Source organism: Eptatretus burgeri, chromosome 3 (genome assembly GCF_056783735.1).
Source record: "Eptatretus burgeri isolate ZD-2024b chromosome 3, Ebu_testis_v1, whole genome shotgun sequence".
Lineage (NCBI taxonomy): Eukaryota > Metazoa > Chordata > Myxini > Myxiniformes > Myxinidae > Eptatretus > Eptatretus burgeri.
In genome coordinates, this window is record NC_140963.1 from 108,128,679 (window position 1) to 108,147,473 (window position 18,795).

At 43.7% G+C, this 18,795-nt stretch overlaps 1 protein-coding gene across 3 annotated transcripts in view; it reads left to right on the forward strand.

Moving 5' to 3' along the window:
* The window catches only part of LOC147030660 (semaphorin-4D-like), a 185,151-nt gene that overhangs the window by 142,147 nt on the left and 24,209 nt on the right, over positions 1-18,795 (forward strand). For all 3 annotated transcript variants that reach the window (XM_085874889.1, XM_085874888.1, XM_085874887.1), the window contains 2 exons: positions 1,914-2,055; positions 16,394-16,622. In XM_085874889.1, coding sequence (XP_085731015.1) covers positions 1,914-2,055; positions 16,394-16,622 — 371 coding nt within the window. The remainder of the gene's footprint in view (positions 1-1,913; positions 2,056-16,393; positions 16,623-18,795) is intronic.

The following is an 18,795-nucleotide window of genomic DNA, read 5'->3' on the forward strand; positions in this document are numbered from 1 at the left end:
CGTGTCAAACATTTGTATGATTAGGCAAACAAAAAGATTACCTTAATTAATTAATTTCCCTCCAGGTAGCTTCAATTACCCAGATCATTGCCACGGAAAAGATGGCAGGATTAGATACACACGTGTGGTTTCGGAAATGTAATAATTTAGTCGACACGAGATAGAGCGAATATGAAATTCCTGATGAAGGACAGATGCAAAAGACAAACACTTGATAAACGAGGATAATGAAACACTCTACGGCTCCGAAGACACAATCACAGCATTAAACATGGAACCATGTTGAGGATCATGTTGTTTAAGGGCAAGGCAAGAAGGAAAGCTCGTTTGATGCAGGCGAAGGTGTCAGGATGCAGTTGGAACTCAGGGGTCGGCATGATGCGGTCGGAACTCAGAGGTCGGCATGATGCGGTCGGAACTCAGAGGTCGGCATGATGCAGTCGGAACTCAGAGGGCGGCATGATGCAGTGGGAACTCAGAGGGCGGCATGATGCGGTCGGAACTCAGAGGTCGGCATGATACGGTCGGAACTCAGAGGGTGGCATGATGCAGTGGGAACTCGGAGGGCGGCATGATGCGGTCGGAACTCAGAGGTCGGCATGTAGCGGTCGGAACTCAGAGGTCAGCATGATGCAGTCGGAACTCAGAGGTCGGCATGATGCGGTCGGAACTCAGAGGTCGGCATGATGCGGTCGGAACTCAGAGGTCAGCATGATGCAGTCGGAACTCAGAGGGCGGCATGATGCAATGGGAACTCAGAGGGTGGCATGATGCGGTCGGAACTCAGAGGTCGGCATGATTCGGTCGGAACTCAGAGGTCGGCATGATGCGGTCGGAACTCAGAGGTCGGCATGATGGAGTGGGAACTCAGAGGTCGGCATGATGCCGTGGGAACTCAGAGGGTGGCATGATGCAGGCAGAGGGCGGCATGGAGTGGTAATGAAGCAGGTGAGCAGACACACCTGTGAGGACACGGAAAGAATGTGAGCTCAAACCAGCCACAAGGTACAAGCGAGAACACACTCATGGCAGGGTGCAAGCTTTTATTCAGCACCCCCATGCTGTCACAAGTTTCCACCCTCTGAGTGTTTCCGAGAATCTATTGATGGCATCAGCCAATAACAGCTGGCTGCTGCATTGGCACAGACCTGATTGATGACCACAAAGGTGGAGCCCACAGCTGGAACTTGTGCTTTTCTGTGGGTTGAGACAAGCCCAAAGCCTTCAGGCATGCTTTTCACAGATCCAGACTCGTGATCTCGATCACGGCTGGTTCCACACACAAGGGTCACGTGACAGGACATCTTTACCCTGACTACACTAAAATTATTACATCCCTACACCCAAATGGACCACATTGGACAACTTCATTCAATCACATGTCCTTAAAATGTGCTTGAAAAGTTCTAAAAGCTCCATCAACACAAGCAGTACTCAGACCTTATATTCTAACCATACTCCATAAATGTTATATATATATATATATATATACACAGGTACAATACAAGGTACAATGTTATATATATATATATATATATATATATATATATATATATATATATATATACAGGTACAATACCCCAGGTACAATACAACAACACAGGTAAAGATGTACTATATATATATATATATATATATATATATATATATATATATATATATATATATATATATATATATATATATATATATATATATATATATTTTTTTTTTCACACACTACCCCAAAAGTACTCTTATTTGGATAGTGTAGTCCTATAAGTAGTTATTAATATTTTCAGAACCATTTTAGGAAACTTGCGATCAACTGAAACAGAAACAACTGAATGATAAAAGCATCAGCTGGTTGCATAAAGTTGCTGTGACAATATTGTATCATCACCATCCTAATTTTGTTTGGCATGTGAGTGCAGGAAAGATGTTGTAGCTTCTGCTGTCTGTCAGTATCACCTACGTGACATCCAAACATCCTTCTCGAATGATTTTCTTCGTTACAATGATGGGGATAGAAAATGGCAACGAGAAAAGCCTGGATTTAAAGTTCACCCTGGAACCGTAAGCACACCTTATTTAATTCGTCCCTACACCTTGTTAATGATGCTTACATTGTATAAATATAGACTTTAGATAGAAGGCATGATAATGGTGGTGGGGGGTGGGAGGAGGGAGGGGAATGGATGAGGTAGGAGGGAGGAGGCAGGGGTGGGAGAGGGAGGAGGGAGGGGAATGGGTGGGGTAGGAGGAGGTGGGAGTGGGATGAGGGAGGGGAAGGGGTGAGTGGAAGTCTGAATGGGAGGGGGTGGTAGGAGGGAGGGGGGGGAGTCCAATGTTTTAATTTACAAATAACTTCAGGAATTTTGACCCATCCCTCCTTCTTTTCCTCTACATTTTCCTTTCATCCCTCTCCTTTCCAAACAATTTCCTTTCTCTTTCTTGCTCTGTTTCTTTTTCAACTTCATTACAATCCACACCCTGTCTTCTCCTCATCCTTTTCTGCATTTTTTTCATTTCTCCCTCCCCCAATCTATATCCCCTTATTGTGTACACATTATGAAGATATACAAAGTATGTTCAAAATGTTTTCAGAATGAGATACTTGCAATAGTCGAAGATATGCCAATTTAATTACTATTTTCAATATATAATAGTAAGTGTGTGTGTGTGTGTGTGTGTGTGTGTGTGTGTGTGCACGCCAATGTGAGTGTCCCCTCTATAACTCCTAAACCATGAAGCCGAGCAGCTTGAAACTTTGCATGTATACCAAGGGAACTCTAAGGGAGTGCAGGAATGAAAATGGGTGTTTGGGTAAAGTTAAACACCCCTTTTGAAGATAATTAATGTTAAAACCAGAAACAGGCAGCCTTTGATCAGCCTGTGTTCAGCTTACTCAGCCCGGAGTCTTAATGCGCCATTTTGTCCGCACACCTCAAAAATGCCTTGCCGTGGAACAGATCGGTTTCTGTACGACAAAGCTTCAGACCTACGAATCGCTGTATACATCACTGATGGCTGATCTTCATACCAACAAATGTCTGGATACTTGAGAATGCTTATAGACGTCCAGAGACACCAGCGTTCGTGCCTTTATTTATTTTCCGCATGTGCGATGAGCTCGAGAATCTCTTAACCTGAGCCAAATTTCAAAATTTAAACTTTGGAATTGACCTTAGCAACAGTTCCGACAGCTTAAAAAAAAATAAAGTTCATTGTTCTAATTCACACATTGTTTGACATCTTGGGTGTCTCCAGGTCGTATTTCGTAAAACTTATCACTAATCGCTTGCCAAGCCAGACATTCCTTATCAACCATTTTGTTGGAGTGGTTGCTTGAGTGCTTTATAGTGGTGGGTGGAATTCATTCCAAAGTACTCTCTTTCCAACATGGAATTGAAAGGAATTGAGTAGTGAACGGAATCAACGTCAATTCCGAGTAATTCCGACTTCTGGGAAATGAGCGTTTGTTTTCGGAGAAAAAAACAAATTTCATCCTTGTTGGGCATGTTCCGGTTGGTTACACATGGCCTGGTAGTCTATTAATTCAAAAGGAACATGCTCCTGGGGCATCCCATTTGCAATATAGTAGCAAAAGCAAATCACTTGCAAACTAAACACGCCCCAAGGGCGTGTTCCTTTTCAAACGAATAGTAAGGCATTTAGAGTTGGCTGGTAAAGCGTGCTGATTTGCTTTGCTGACGGATGGGTAGGCATTACATGGACTTATAAAGTTTTGACAAAATGTTGTTCAACATGTCCTGAAGTGCAGTTTGGAACTGTTTCAGGAAGGTTAAAGATGACAGCCAAAAGTTGCATGCTCACTTTGTTCAATAGACATTGTTTAGGCCTAAGTCACATTTGCTCTACGGCGAGGATACGGCGGCCGTACGCCCTCTGAATTGACAGAAACGTGCGGTGGCCGCAGAGTTTCTGAGGTGGCCTCAGGGTGGCCCTATGCCGTATGGCTATATTTTACAGGCCGTAGGGTCGCCGTGGAATTATAGTGCGGAGTTATAACTTTTTTCATTTCTACGTTCGCTGTAGAAATTCGACAAGCCAAAACAAAAAAACTGGTATAAAAAAAAAAAAGAACCCACTCATTACCGTCCGTCTGGCCGCACGTTCGCCTTAGGGGCCCCCCTGCGGTCCCTCTGCGGGCACCTTGCGTCTGCCTTGAAAATTCTATGGCCACCGCAGGAACACCCTAAGGTCACCGTGCGACATCAAATTAAAGACCGTACGGCAACCCCATGTTTTCGGTCTCCACAATTTATAAATAAAATTCTATGCGGCTCCCCGAAAAATAAAAACATATGTGACTGCTCCATTGTGTGACCGTGGAAATACTGCGGCCGCCGTATAATTGCTAGTGGCCGTAGATTTTGGAGACCCCACGGCCGCCGTGGCAAATGTGACTTAGGCCTTATCACTGTAATATGTCCAATGCTAAAATATTTGAAAACCAAATACCAGAGAGAGTACCGATTAGTGACGGTTGAAAATGCGGATTCAAAGAAACCAAAGTCTGCAACAGCAACAAGTTCGCTTTCGCAATTGACGATTGAAAGCACTTTCACCCCGGTAACACTCCGATATGCTGCCTTCCCTTCCCCTCCATCTGCCTTCCCTTCCCCTCCAGCTGCCTTCCCTTCCCCTCCCTTCACACTGACTTTCTTTCCCATTCCCCTCATGCTACCTTCCCTTCCCCTCACGCTGCCTTCCCTTCCCTGCACACTGCCTTCCCTTCCCCTTCTCTCATGCTAACCTCCTCCAAAACCCCATCAAACACCATTCAACTCTCCAGAGGGGAGAAAGGGGTGTCAAACAACGTGCAAATTGTACAAATCAACACTTTTTTTTTTTAACTTTCGGAAGTGCTGCTAGGATAATTTCCACAGTTTAAATTTTGAAATTCGGCTCAGGTTAAGAGATTCTAGAGCTTATCGCACATGCGGAAATTAAATAAAGGCATGAACACTGGCGCAGCTTTTTCGACGATTGAAGAAAAACGTCCTTCCTTCCCTTCTCCTCCCCTCATGTTTATCTCATCCCAAAGCCCCTCCCATCCAATGGACATCTCTGGGCAGTCTCCAGGCGGTGTTTAGTATGACCCATTCGACCATGCTGTTTTAACGTAGTCCATTTCGTTCAATCCTGCACTCATGCTGGCAGATGGGTCCACCCCCCCTCCCCGCTTCTCCTCAAGTCCCCCTACAAAATGCAAATCCAGAACACCCTCTTCCCTCCCAACTTCCCCACTTCTCCCTCCTCTCTCCCCCATCCTCCTTGCTCTCCTCCCCCCCTTTCATAGCTCACTCCTTCCTCACCTCCTCCTCACCCCCTCTCTCCCTGACCTGACATCATTCCGGCTGGGGGCTTGTATTTTGGATCCTGTCCATCCGGCTAGAGCCTCTACTCAAAAATGTCGACTCATGTCTTTCATATTTTGCACATGTATGCAATAATACCTGTGCATGAGCCAAGTCAAATGATTTTGAGATCAGAGCCAATTGAGAAACTTGCCAATTGAAAAAAGAGATTTTCCGGGGGAGAATAGTACAGGCTTCTTTCTATATGCTGCCGGGAACCATTATTTAGACACACGTTACCATCTCCATGACAAACACACAACTTTGAATGATTTATTTATTTATTTATATGCACTTTACCCTCACTGCAATCAACATACCACTCTGAATTATATATTTATTTATATACCTTTTACCATTCCACTCTACATTCCACCTTTATTTCTTTCTTTATTTCTTCATGTACACTTTTCCATCTCCACTCCCAACATACCACCTTGAATTACTTATTTATATACCCTTTTAGTTTACCATCCGCTACCTCCCTACCACATTGAATATTATTCATTTATAAACACTTTACCATCTCCATAACCTACATCTTTATGTCTTTATTTACTTATTTGAAGGTAAAATCTACCCGTTCCATTTCTAAGGTGCTTTGTTGGGGACTGTGTTGGCTGAGGATTTTTATTCTTGTTACATATATGCCTGTTATACTTTCTTCACCTTTCTTTGACTACTTTGAGCATCTCATTTGTGTAATTTTTTTTGGTCCCACGTACCTGTGAATGTTTCTTCCAGCAACCATCTAGAGCCCCAGGGGTCATCGGTGACCCATGCAATTTTGTTTGATTTTTTTGTTCACCCAGAACAGTTCGTGGGCTCCAGAGGGTTAAGGTTGGATTTTAATTTCAAAACCTCTGCAATTTCTTAGGAAGCTTTCAGGGTAATGATATGTATGAGGACAGTCAAAATAGGATGATTCTGTCATCAAACCAAGTGGTGGGGCTTCGTCTAGGAAGTTTTAAAAGCTTCCCAAGAATGTATATAATGGAGAAGACTTGATACCGGTCTTTGTTTTTCTGCCTGCACAGATCATGTCTAGTCCAATTCTAAAGTAGAACAACACTTGGGAGAGCGCATACCTCCACCAGGCTGACAGTTTACATTTGGTATCCCACTGAAAGGCCAGCTCTGCATTGGAACCCGAAACAAAATCTAATTGACTTGTTCTTGTCACCGACCCAACCTATCCACCAAGTTTCGTCCGAATCAGTCCAAAACTTTTTGAGATATCATGCTATCCCGGATATTGTTTTTGGCCCCATCTCTCAATGGTGAAGGATCACTTAAAAATTCTAGTATCCGGATCTTCACCAAAATCCAATCAATTTGTCCTTGTCACACAGCCAACACGTCCACCAAGCTTTGGCGGAATCCGTCCATAACTTTTTGAGATGTCCTGCTCACAGAGAGGCAGACAAACCAACAAATGGACAGGGGTGAAATCATAACCTCCATCCACCTTCAGTGGCGGAGGTGATGTCTATTATTTTCCATTGCTGCTAGCTGCTGCTGCTGCTGCTGCTGCCGTTTTCCGTTGGTGTAGATGCTATCATGAAGTCTGTAGAGTATGGAAAACTGTTGTGCTGACTGTTGCAGTTGCTGTAAATGTGTTGAGTATTCTGGATCTGATTCTACTACAAAGCAGGTTCCATTGTGAGGCAAGAAAATCAGCGTAGTTGTTGCGTTAAAAAAAAAAAAAAACTGTTCGTCTGTTGAAAGGCGAATTACGCCATGATAATCATTGCCGTGCTGAAATTAGGCTGTTTTGTTATTAAGTTTATTTTTTTTTATGTTACTTTGTTATCCAAAACCTCATTTGAGCTCAGTATTAATCCCAACTTTTATTATCAATGCAGCAACCTGCGTATTATATGCACATCCATAACAAGCAAGTACGTTTCTCAACTTGATGGTATTCATCAAATACTTATCCCGCGCAGTCTTGAGAAAGACTCGGCGAAGTCCATGAGCTGAGCCCAGTATTTTCATGAATTGGTACCAAATTGCGGGATGAAACGAGACACTGCTTTTTGGATAGGTCATGACCTATAGTTTGAGAATTTATTTGCTTGCCAGCTCAAACACGTAGCTTTCTTGGAGAAATCCGCGAGGGGGCACTTCAAGGGGGGTAAAATACCAATTTGTTTTTTTGCATATTTGTTAACTAGATGCCATGTAAAATTGTTCCAACTTCAGTGTCAAGCTGAAACTGCAATGAAAAGGGTAAAGAAAGGGAAATTTTTTTGAATTTTTTAGCTGAAATGAGTAGAAATTTCAAATTTTAAACGCAATTTTCTCCAGTTTTTGTTTTCTTGAAGCCAGTAACTTCATAGACCAATTCCTACAATATTGCTGTGCAGAATATACTGAGAGGTTTTGTTTGGTCTAATACTACACCTGTTAGTTAAAATTTGAGGAATGTGATAGCTTGTGGAATGTGATAGATAGGAATGTGGCGCTGCGGGTACCTGTGCGGGAGGACGAAAGTCCGAGTCTTCAGGTCCTTGGTACTTCCAGTCTTGCTCTATGGGTGCGAGACTTGGACTCTGACCAAGGATCTGAGACGGAGACTTAATTCCTTTGGTACCAGGTCTCTTCGGAGAATCCTTGGCTATCGCTGGTCGGATTTTGTGTCCAACGAGCGGTTGCTGAGAGAGACCCGAATGAGATTTGTTACCTGCATAGTCCGTGAGCGTCAGTTGCGGCTGTATGGACATGTGGCTCGTTTTCCTGACTCTGATCCTGCTCACCAGATTCTCTCAGCGAGGGAGTCTCATGAGTGGAGGAGGCCAGTGGGTCGACCACGTGCCTCATGGTTGCAACAGGTTGACCATCATCTCAAGGAGACGGAGGCCCCTGGAGTACCGGCGGAAAGTGGACGCAGCGACATGCTGTTCTGGCACATGCTCCCATACCTGACCTGACCTGATAGCTTCAAAAATCAACTGGCCGGGGGGGGGGGGGTAGGATGTTTTAGAAGAAGTTTACACAGACTTTTACACCGTAGAAGTTTGACGTGGTATCGACATTAAATTTGTACTTGTAACTGACTGTGCATCACAGACATCCTTGCCATCACTATATAAATCACTGAAGTCCTTAATCTTCATCATCACTTTCATCGTTATCGGAAGACTCATCATCAGAAACGTCCAGAACTAAGTCACTGTCCTTCGTGTTGCTGCAATCCTTTAATTGGCATTCGTCCGTACATGGAAGGTTATTGTCTAAGCAAACGCAATCACCAGGTTCGCACGCTTTGCGGCACTCACAGAACATGAAGTCCAAAACTACCTGGGGCACTGGCAGTCCTGTCATCCAACATATTTCAAGTCGACCATCGTCAGTTGTGCGCCAGCCATGGTTTTCTGGAGCAGGCACATAAGGCTTTGGATCAAGGGATCGTCTCCATACAGCGGCCTGGTAATTTGCTCTTAACATGTGTTGGTTAAGGGTGTCTGCACACGGTGGTAGTTGCACGGATTCTACAACACCCTTTTTAGCGCGCCATACATTGAAGCGTAGAGCGTTCACTTCTGTATCATGGGTTCGGGACGCATATAGCTGGCATGTAAATGTCTGCAGAGTATCAACAACATCCCTATTTAATGTCCATTCACTCCCCAGCTTAGACAATGCATCCAAGAACTCCTTATTTCCTCGCATCAACTTCAGTCCCTTGATCTTGCCCATACCTGAGAATGCACTGACCGAATCACACCCTGTGAATGCGTGTAGACCCAGCAACGAATTGCCATCAAGTCCTATTCTCGCTTCAATCGTGTCAATGCTAAAGAGTCGAATCCTTCCCTTAGACGAAAGTCGCATACATAAGCGGGTGTTGATATGAGCATTGAATGCCAAGAGAAGCACAAGAATATCACTGTCTTCGGCAACAATGACGATTGATTTGAAACCCGATCGAGCAGCGTGTGACGCATGTAGCAAAACCCTAGTGTCCGCTTCCTCATGCGATGAATCAAGTTCACGCACTTCCATCACAGTATCCTGCGTAATTCGGAGGCATTTCGAATCAGCTGTTACGTAGAGTTCTTTCTCACCGATCAATGATTGTCTCTGCTGCCAGTCATTGGCAACGAATGGCGTAAGTTGACGCTTGCTTGCTGGGCTAGAGAGTATTCCTCTCCAGTTTCTGACCGTGTGAGTGGGCACTATCTGTGAAAATAAGATGCCCCGGTTAGCACCACGATTGACCCTTTCCGCATCCTTGATTGATGAGTCTAAGTATATGTCAAACACCACATCTACTCTATTACTGTCTGGGTGACTTGCGAGAGCCATCTTTAGCAGCCTCTCGGATATTTCCACAAATGTTAATTTATTTCCATCAAGTTTCTGAACAAGTCCCATACCATCGATGATTGCTGCGGAAGGTCGAGGTGTGGTTTCCTCTGGAAGCACACCACTTTCAAGATGGTTAGCAAGTGCTGCCTTGGCGGTCTTTTTCAGAGATCCATCGTGGTTGGCCAGTGCCCAAGGTATTGTTCCCAAAGGGTGCCTCAACACTTCCTGCATGTCCAGTTGCCTACTGCAACCAATGAGGAGCATCCTTCCGAACAAGCAGTTGTCGGCCTTCAGCATGATTTCACGATTGCCAGCAGCTGTTTTCTTCGTCACTTGCATTGAGGCAAACGTTTTGAGCTTCAGCTTTGTTAAAGGGTCGTAGAACTTTTCTCCTTTACTAAGTCTTTCATCCACAAATTGCTTTGCAGCACTTCGACCGACCTGCTCTGCTCTTATCAAATCCTTTTTAACACCATCTGGAACTATGATTCCAGTCGAAAGGCTGGAGATTTGCGTATCTTCTCTGGCAAACGGGTGAACCCACCTTGTTTCGGCCAGTGCTCGCATGATAAACTATATCCTGAGCAAGGGAGTGTGTAATCCTATAACGACAGGAACTACATTTTTGGGTGTCTGAATGCCCAGTTAGCAAGACGGTGAGGAATAGTTCAAGTGACTGGGGTATCAGAATTGACTCCTGTGTCAGTTCTTGTGGATACATGGGCCATTGCTGCGGAGTCTGTGCATCTTTGATATGATTCCGGAGACGCGCAGCAATTCTTGAAATGTCCCCCTTGGAATCAGAAGGATCAGCTAAAAGTAACCGCAACTGTTCTTTCATGGCAAAATTTTCCTTGGCAAGTGTTTCCTTGGTAAGGGCATTGGACGTCACCAGTACCCTGTTATTGTAGTTCACTATGAACTGAAGAGTAGACCCGAACTTTGTCTCAAGGACACGGCGTATGTGCTTTTTTTGTCGATGGCCTCATTATGGCTATACCGAGGGTATGCATGTATTCTTCAAGTTTTAAGGTGAGTTGAGATAAGGGCACAATGGAGGGATTATCAATAAGCGATGTTCAGATATAATCAAACAATTGTTCATAACCATCCGACTCTGCAGCCTTGTATGCTGCCTCCTCGGCATCGTCCGTCTCCTGAGTTGGTTTTTCAGGTCTCATCCTTGTGTAGTCTTTATAACAGGAATGGTGGTAGTGAGCCTCCGCAGCGACTATTTCCCTGGATGTCAAGGCCAAAATTCTATTGTCGATTTCGCAACTTTTTTCCTGTTCTGCAGTGGGCATTGCAATATTTCGCACCGCAACTGACCGCAATGTTTCATCCACCCGCAATTCGCGGCATTTAACAAGATTTTCACGTGACCGCCCCTTTGTATATTTTGACTCCCGGTCGCAAAATATACATTTGATGGGGTAAACCCGTTCAGAAACATCCGTAGATTGTCTTCGAGCTCGAGTTGGTTCTGTTATCGTGGACTGCGGCAAAACACTTCCACATTGACCTGCACGTTGAGCCTCAAGGTCTTTTTTGTTAGTAAAACGATTTTGGCAAGGCGTTTCGTATCTGATAGATTCTGGTACTTGTTCTATAGAATCGGAAAACTGCAAAACAGGTTCATAATTACGTATTTTTGCAGCATTAAGCAATGTTAACCATGAAGATAAGTCTTTTGGTCCAGTTAATTTTTCTACTGCAACTTCCTTTTTACAAAGAATGCAAACACCACGATCAGGCTTGTGCCTCTTTGCAGGTTGGGAGCTTGTCGGGTCCATTTTTATGCTGTTCATACTCTGCGTTCACCTGAAAAATAATGCAAAATTTAGTCTTGAGAAAAAAGTAAAATGGATACGTAATTCGAAAAAATTCCATACTCATCTTCGAACCCAAATTCATTGGAGACGAAACACAAAAGAAGATTATCCATTCCTCAATGATGTAGTTCTGGTGGCCATCTTGGACGCCATTTTGGATTTCCAACTGATTTTGATGATCAGCAACGACACCTATACAATGTCTCACGACTCTCACAGACGACCAGTATTCATAGCATGGGTCAACATCCGTCAGGTTTTGATTATGCTGGAAAAAATAGAATTTTTTAGAAAATCGCATTTGAAATTTGTAATTTCTATTCATTTAAGCTAAAAAAAATTGAAACAATTTGTCAAAATTTTACCTTTTACATTACATATATCGCCTCCAACTTGATTTAGGATGATTGTCCATTGCATCGAGTTGCAAAATCTGCAAAAAAAAAAGAAAATCAGTATTTTGTCCCCTCAAAGCGCCCCCTCGCGGATTTCCCCAAGAAAGCTACGCTTTTGAAATGGCAAACAAGCGGATTCTTAAACTGGCGGTCATAACCTACTCAAAAATGGTGTCTCGTTTTATCCCGCAATTTGGTACCAAATTTTGGTCTGGCTCATGGACTAGCGGGCGAGCAGAGAAAGACCGAGAGGGGGTGGGGGATGCAGGTGACATATCTCCCCTGGGCCCTGGACCTAATCGGGGCCCATAATTATTCCTTCAATTTTTTTTGTTTCATGTAATGATTGTGATAATAAAACACCGGGGGCAGCATTCTTTTGTGTCTCTCTCCAAGCCACTTCGGGTGATTCCTCAGCATGCTATTGCCATAGACAGTGACACGAGGTAAATGTGTACAAATTGTACATTGAACGGTTTTCGATGTCCGCTCAATATGCGCTATATCAAATGGTCATGCAACATGTGGGAAAGTTTCAATTTCCTCCGGTGAACGGTTTTTGATGTACGTTATTAACAAAACGCACACACGTATGTGTCCGATTGCTTAACCCAGAGCCGGATTAAGCCTCGGCTGGCCCCAAGGCACATTTTGAAATTTTAGAGAATGGCCTGAAAATTTTAAATTAGATCTCGGGCTCATGGAAATGGACCCCAGACAAAAGATGAACTGATTCGAGAACAAAATATTTAGTACAAAAAAAAGACAAATATTTAATGTGAAAAGAGTTTTTGGCCCGAATTTTTGGCTGGCCCTAAGGCACAACATGCCTTGTCTGCCTAATGGTTAATCCAGCACTGGCGTAACCCCGCTGTTTGCTTCACGGTTGTGGGCTAATAATTTGCCAATCTACATGCGACTCGTTTTGTGAGCGATGATGCACATATGTTGCATGAAAGTATTCCACAACGGGTGTAAAGCCTCTTATCCATGATGACTTTTTTTTGTTTGATTGTTTGTAATTCCCACTTAGGTCAATGCTGTGGCGTAATGGAAATGACTTATGGTCTAATTCTGCTAGTTTTTCTCCCCCAACAGCCATATAGCCCCGAGAATAAATATAGCCTTTTACTCATACTGACTGTTTGGCTTTTTGGTTGAGTGGGTAAACCTTGTGGTATTGTCATATCCGGTGTGGGTTTGTTTCCCATCGCTGCTCAGTGGAGGTTTTTGCATGCTGTGACAGAGTGGTGAGCTGTCTCGTTCAGGGTTTTAGCTACACGACTGTCCATGACTTGTTGCGACACTACGTCAAGACCATTGGCCACCACCACCACCACCACCAACACCGTGAGCCAAAGACGTAACAAGTGACGGATTCATCAGATTCACAAAAAATTCTCCTGAAACGATTCACCCTGATGGCTTTATTGGGGTTATCAAGCCAATAATTTTTTTTTAACTTAATGTCGCAATCACATTGCCCACCTACTTCGACAACATACCATAATCAGTTTACAACGCATAGGTTTACTCGCATGATCTGCTTATACGAACTTGATTCAATCAAAAGGTTTTCTTCCATGGTCGGTCTTCATAATAGTCCACCACGGTCCACTTGTATGATCCACAATCCGTAAGTACGTGATCCCTCAGACATCCCTTTTAGTGTACCAGATACGACAACGATTGATCTAAAATGTCCTTAGTCCGCGCTTGTGCACGCACACGCGTTACACCTGTCAGGTAAAGACCTTGAGCAAAGGAAGGATGTTTAAAGGGAAGTTATTTTGGCCTCGCAGTCGTACTCAATGAAATGGGAGACCAAGAAGGAACCCGAAGAAGCTAAAGAGCAAAGATGGAATCATCAGGAGGAACGTGGATGGGATTCAGGTTTCAGCTGCTACCACTGAGTGCTGTTTAGTATATAGCCTCCGCTGAATATTTTGTGCCTCGTCTCTGACTGGGTGGGGAAAACAACAAACGATTGACTGAGCAGATGGCAGCTCTTTATGTGCGCTGTGTGGAATACAACAATTGAACACAATGGCCATCTGCTTGCCCACAAAGTACTATTGGACTAATATGTGCTGTTTTTTATTTTTTATAATGGAACATCCTTTCTAAGCCTTGTATTTCTGGAGTACCCCCCACCTGCTGCGAGAGAGACTATTCAACAGCTGTCATTTGGCTACGAAGGCTGCGTGATGAGGGTTCAATATGGGGTCCATTGGAAATTCCTCATCCCACAACGCTTTTGCTCCCAATATAACTTAAGGTATTTTGTTACTCATATATATTAACGATAGCAATGTTTTCCTGGTAAAACCTAATGTTAGAAATCCCAAGAGAAATCTGTGACTTATGGGTGTTTGCCCTTCTTCCTTTTTGAAGGGTCTTTCTCAGACAGCAAATCTTCCGAGTCCGATAAGAGCTCCATCAGGACTCATTTGGTTATAATTTTATTTGCAAGAGAAGCAATAATTGTAGCTGGAGGGAAATATTTTGGCACCGCAACGTGCTTGAATGCACCCAATCCCATTAGATCTCCAGAGTTAAACGGAGTCGTGCCTTGAATGGGTGACCTTTGGAGAAGCTGGGTGTTGTTAGTGGAGGAGAAACGGCCTCGATTGGTGGTGCAGTACCCTTGCGTCTGAGTATTCTAAGTGTGTGATTTGATTCACTGTGTGATCTAAATCTGATTAAACTGGTCTGGTGTCGTTCTGCCTGGGTGTACACCATATTTGATCATGCTCTTCTTTTGACTGGGAATACACGAGGATACACAATGAACTTGGAGACAGGAGGCGAACATTTGGCCCATCAAGCCTGTACTACATCGACATGAGATTAATTCCATGTAACAGCTTATCAACATAAATTCACTGAGGGAGGGGGTAAAATGATCAATTTTTTTTAGTTGGGGGGAGGTGGAGGGGGGGTTCTTTTGGGTTTGAAGAGGGGGGGGAAGTGAACACTGTTGTAGGATGAGGAACGAACAAGCACATACAGCAAATTCACCATTTCACAAGATCATCTCACAGATCTCGCTTGCCCTCTCTTTGTCAGGTTCAGTAAACAACAATCTCGTCAAGGTACAGTTGATAGGTAGCTGTCACACAGATTTGTCCTTCCTCATATGTGGTGATCAAAACTACACACAATATTATAGATGGGACCTTTATAAATTCCTACACCATGTCAGCACCACCTCTTTTGATGTATAAGTGGGTGTGCATGACAGGAGAAGGAACTGGGGGTGGTAGTAGATACAGGAGGTAAGCAGGCAGCACAGTGCCAAGTACCTATAGATAAAGGTAATATGGATTTATGTTGCATCCTAAGGGTGATAAATAAAAAATCAAAAAGGTAGTGTTAACATGGTGTAGGAACTTCGTGAGGCCTCACCGAGAATATTGTGTGCAGGTTTGGCCATGATGTCGAGGAAAGACTTACATGTCATAGAGGAGGTTCGGCATCCAGCTATCAGACGGATTCCAGAACGAGACAGACTATGCTACGCACAACGACCAAAAGTGGCACGACTTTTTTTAAAAAAAAGTTTAAGATGATGAAGAGGAAACATAAGGTAAAAAAGCATGAAACTTCTTTTTATTAAGATGGACAGTGACAGAACCAAAGGATATCATTGGAGAACTCGATCGACACTTGACAGAAGGCATACCTCCGCCAAGCTAAATCGGTTACGTTTTGTATCCCAGTGATCGGCCGAATCTGGATCCAGAAATGAACCAAAGTCTAATTGGATCGTTCTTGTCACCTCGCCAAGTTTTGTCATAATCCATCCACAACTTTTTGAGATATCCTGTTCACAGACAGACAAACACAGACAGACAGATAGGGGTAAAAACATAACTTCCATCCACCTTTGGTGGCAAAGGTAATGAAAAAGAGTATTGGAACCAGAAGCAAGGCAGGAACACAGAGTTGTTAACGCATGGAATGGTCTTCAAGGGAAGGTGGTAACAGCTGATACAGTTGATAGGTTAAACTGAATTTGGACAAGTACTGATAAGCAATGGGCATAGAAGGGGCATGTTGTATTCACAGGAATGGTATATGTAGCCCAAGATTATCCGGGTGTGATTGAGTTGAGATGTCTGATTGTTGTGTGCGCCTATCATGTTCAGTGGGAATGTGTAATTCGTTTCTGTAAAGTTAAGAGAGCAAAAAAGGGGGTATGGGTATCTCGCCATTTACCTGTCATGTGGATGTAAGACAGGGTTGATGGGTGACGTGACCTCTCTTGTGTCTAGGTTTCCTTGTGAGGCCGTCCAATGTAATTCTCATGGTCTAAATAAACTGAACGGACGATAGCACAATTGTACCTTTGGGATGTATCATGTATATCTCAAGCTTGTCCATTTTTACGCATAAGGAAGCATGATTCATGATTGATTACAACAGACGTGACCAGTAATGATGTTGTGCCATTTTTTTTTTGAGCCATTTCTGTTCTTCCTGGCAGTGCATAACTCCCGAGATGCGCAAAAATGGTGACTTCACTTCGTCATACAACTTGCCTGACGACAGCTTGCGCTTCTTGCAAGAGAGTCCTCTGCTGGCTGGTGTTGTAAAACCATACAAGGACAAGCCCTTGTTTGTGGCTCACCATGATACGTACACACGCATCGCTGTGGAACCATCACGCCCGGACCTGAAGCTGAGGAAGTCCAGGATTATTTATCTTGGCACTGGTACGGATATTTTTCACTCACAATTGAAATTGATCATTAATGTGTCAATGTGAGCCGTCTGTGTCTGTGTTCGATTCATGGCCCAACTAGAAACCTTCAGATTGGTGCTTCTCAGAAAAGGATTGACATTACAAAGTGTGCTACCCTGCGGAATGGCATTAAGCTGAGGACACATCTGCTCGCATTCGTTGGTCGATGCTAAAGATCTCAAAGTGTCTCCAGTGAGGAGTAGGCGTGTTTTCAGCGGCACCCTAAACAAATTACAAATTCTTACCATCTTCAGTCGAGCATCTGGCCTGGCCAGCTGCTTTATGAGAGAGCTGGCCTAAAGTTTTTTTTTCTCTGGCTATTCCCATAATGTGGGAACGATTGGGCTCATTAAAGGTATGTGTGTACATGTGCATATACATTCATGTACGTTACTCAACGAGTAACAGCTGATGAATGACGTGCATTTATTCCATCACAATGCAAATGCCATCTGTTCGGTATTCGTAACACTCAACACTGCAAAACACTCTCTCTCTCTCTCTCTCTCTCTCTCTCTCTCTCTCTCTCTCTCTCTCTCTCTCTCTCTCTCTCTCTCTCTCTCTCTCTCTCTCTCTCTCTCTCTCTCTCCTCTCTCTCCTCTCCTCTCCTCTCGTTCTCCTCTCCTCTCGCTCTCCTCTCGTTCTCCTCTCGTTCTCCTCTCGCTCTCCTCTCGTTCTCCTCTCGCTCTCCTCTCGCTCTCCTCTCGCTCTCCTCTCGCTCTCCTCTCGCTCTCCTCTCGCTCTCCTCTCGCTCTCCTCTCGCTCTCCTCTCGCTCTCCTCTCGCTCTCCTCTCGCTCTCCTCTCGCTCTCCTCTCGCTCTCCTCTCCTCTCCTCTCTCTCTCTTTTACATATACGAGCAAGTTGTGCGTGCCTGCACGGGATTCTGAACAGGGTAGGGATGGAGATGGCAAAAAAATGCAAATAGTGTCCTCTGTCATCGAACTGCCAAGCTCGGGGCAACAATTCACATTCATTGCCACATCTGATGCAAGTTTAAATGCTCTAATGGAGGTGAGGTGCTCCATTTGAAACTGTTTGTTCGATATACGTACCTTCTTGATGCCTCGGGTCCGTAATAAAAAATTTGTGCTGGGGTTAAAACCAGTGACCAATTGCAAATTAATAATAGGGTTATTCAGACACCCCGTGTGTATGCGTGTATATATATATATATATATATATATATATATATATATATATATATATATATATATATATATTTTTCATTCATTTGGAAGGAAAAAAGTGCATCCTACCAAAAAGGTCACAATATGTACCCGATTAATCTAGTAATAAACAAGCAAGAGCAGATTTGGTCTCGGGTGATGTTTTACCCACTTACCAGTGAGCCTCATCAGGCCAATAGACGGGCTTCCCTCAGGCACTCTTGCTTGTTAACCTCCGCCATCGAAGATGGACAGAGGTTACTGTTTTCACCCCTGTCTGTTTGTTACTTACGAAATCTAACGATTTCTAATCTAACGATTTCGTAAGTATATTGATGACTTCCGTTTCTGTTTGTTTGTTTGTGTGTTTGTTTGTTTGTCGGCACGATAACTCGAGAACGGAAGAAGCTACCAATGTCAAATTACACCACGTGATTCAGGAGGGTGATGGCTAGCGCTGATTAGATTTGGTCAAAATCGGTCAAAGGTCAAGGTCACAGTGAGGTCAAACATTCGATTTTGATGGTTTGGTACAGAATCATCGTAGAAACTTCTGGTTTGCGTCGCTACCTTCTCTCCAGAGACAGCTTTTATTAGACAAGGTCAGAGGTCAAGTTGACGATTTCGTAAGTACCAGTCTATGACTGCTTGTTTGTTTGTTTGTTTGTTTTGTTTGTGAACAGTATTACGGAAAAACTCCTCGACGGATTTCGACGAAACTTGGTGGGGGGATTAGGTATGGTCCAAGGATCATGCCATTAGATTTTGGAAAAACTCCTGGATGGATTTTGCCGAAACTTGGTGGGGGGATTAGGTATGGTCCAAGGATCATGCCATTAGATTTTGGACTTGGTCCAAAGTCCAATATGGCTGCTATGGCGGCCATTTAGAAAAAAATATTTGAAGTTTTGTTTTTGCATTTCTACATGTTTTAAGTGATTTCGAACCCCCCCCCCCAAAAAAAAAATGTTAGAGAA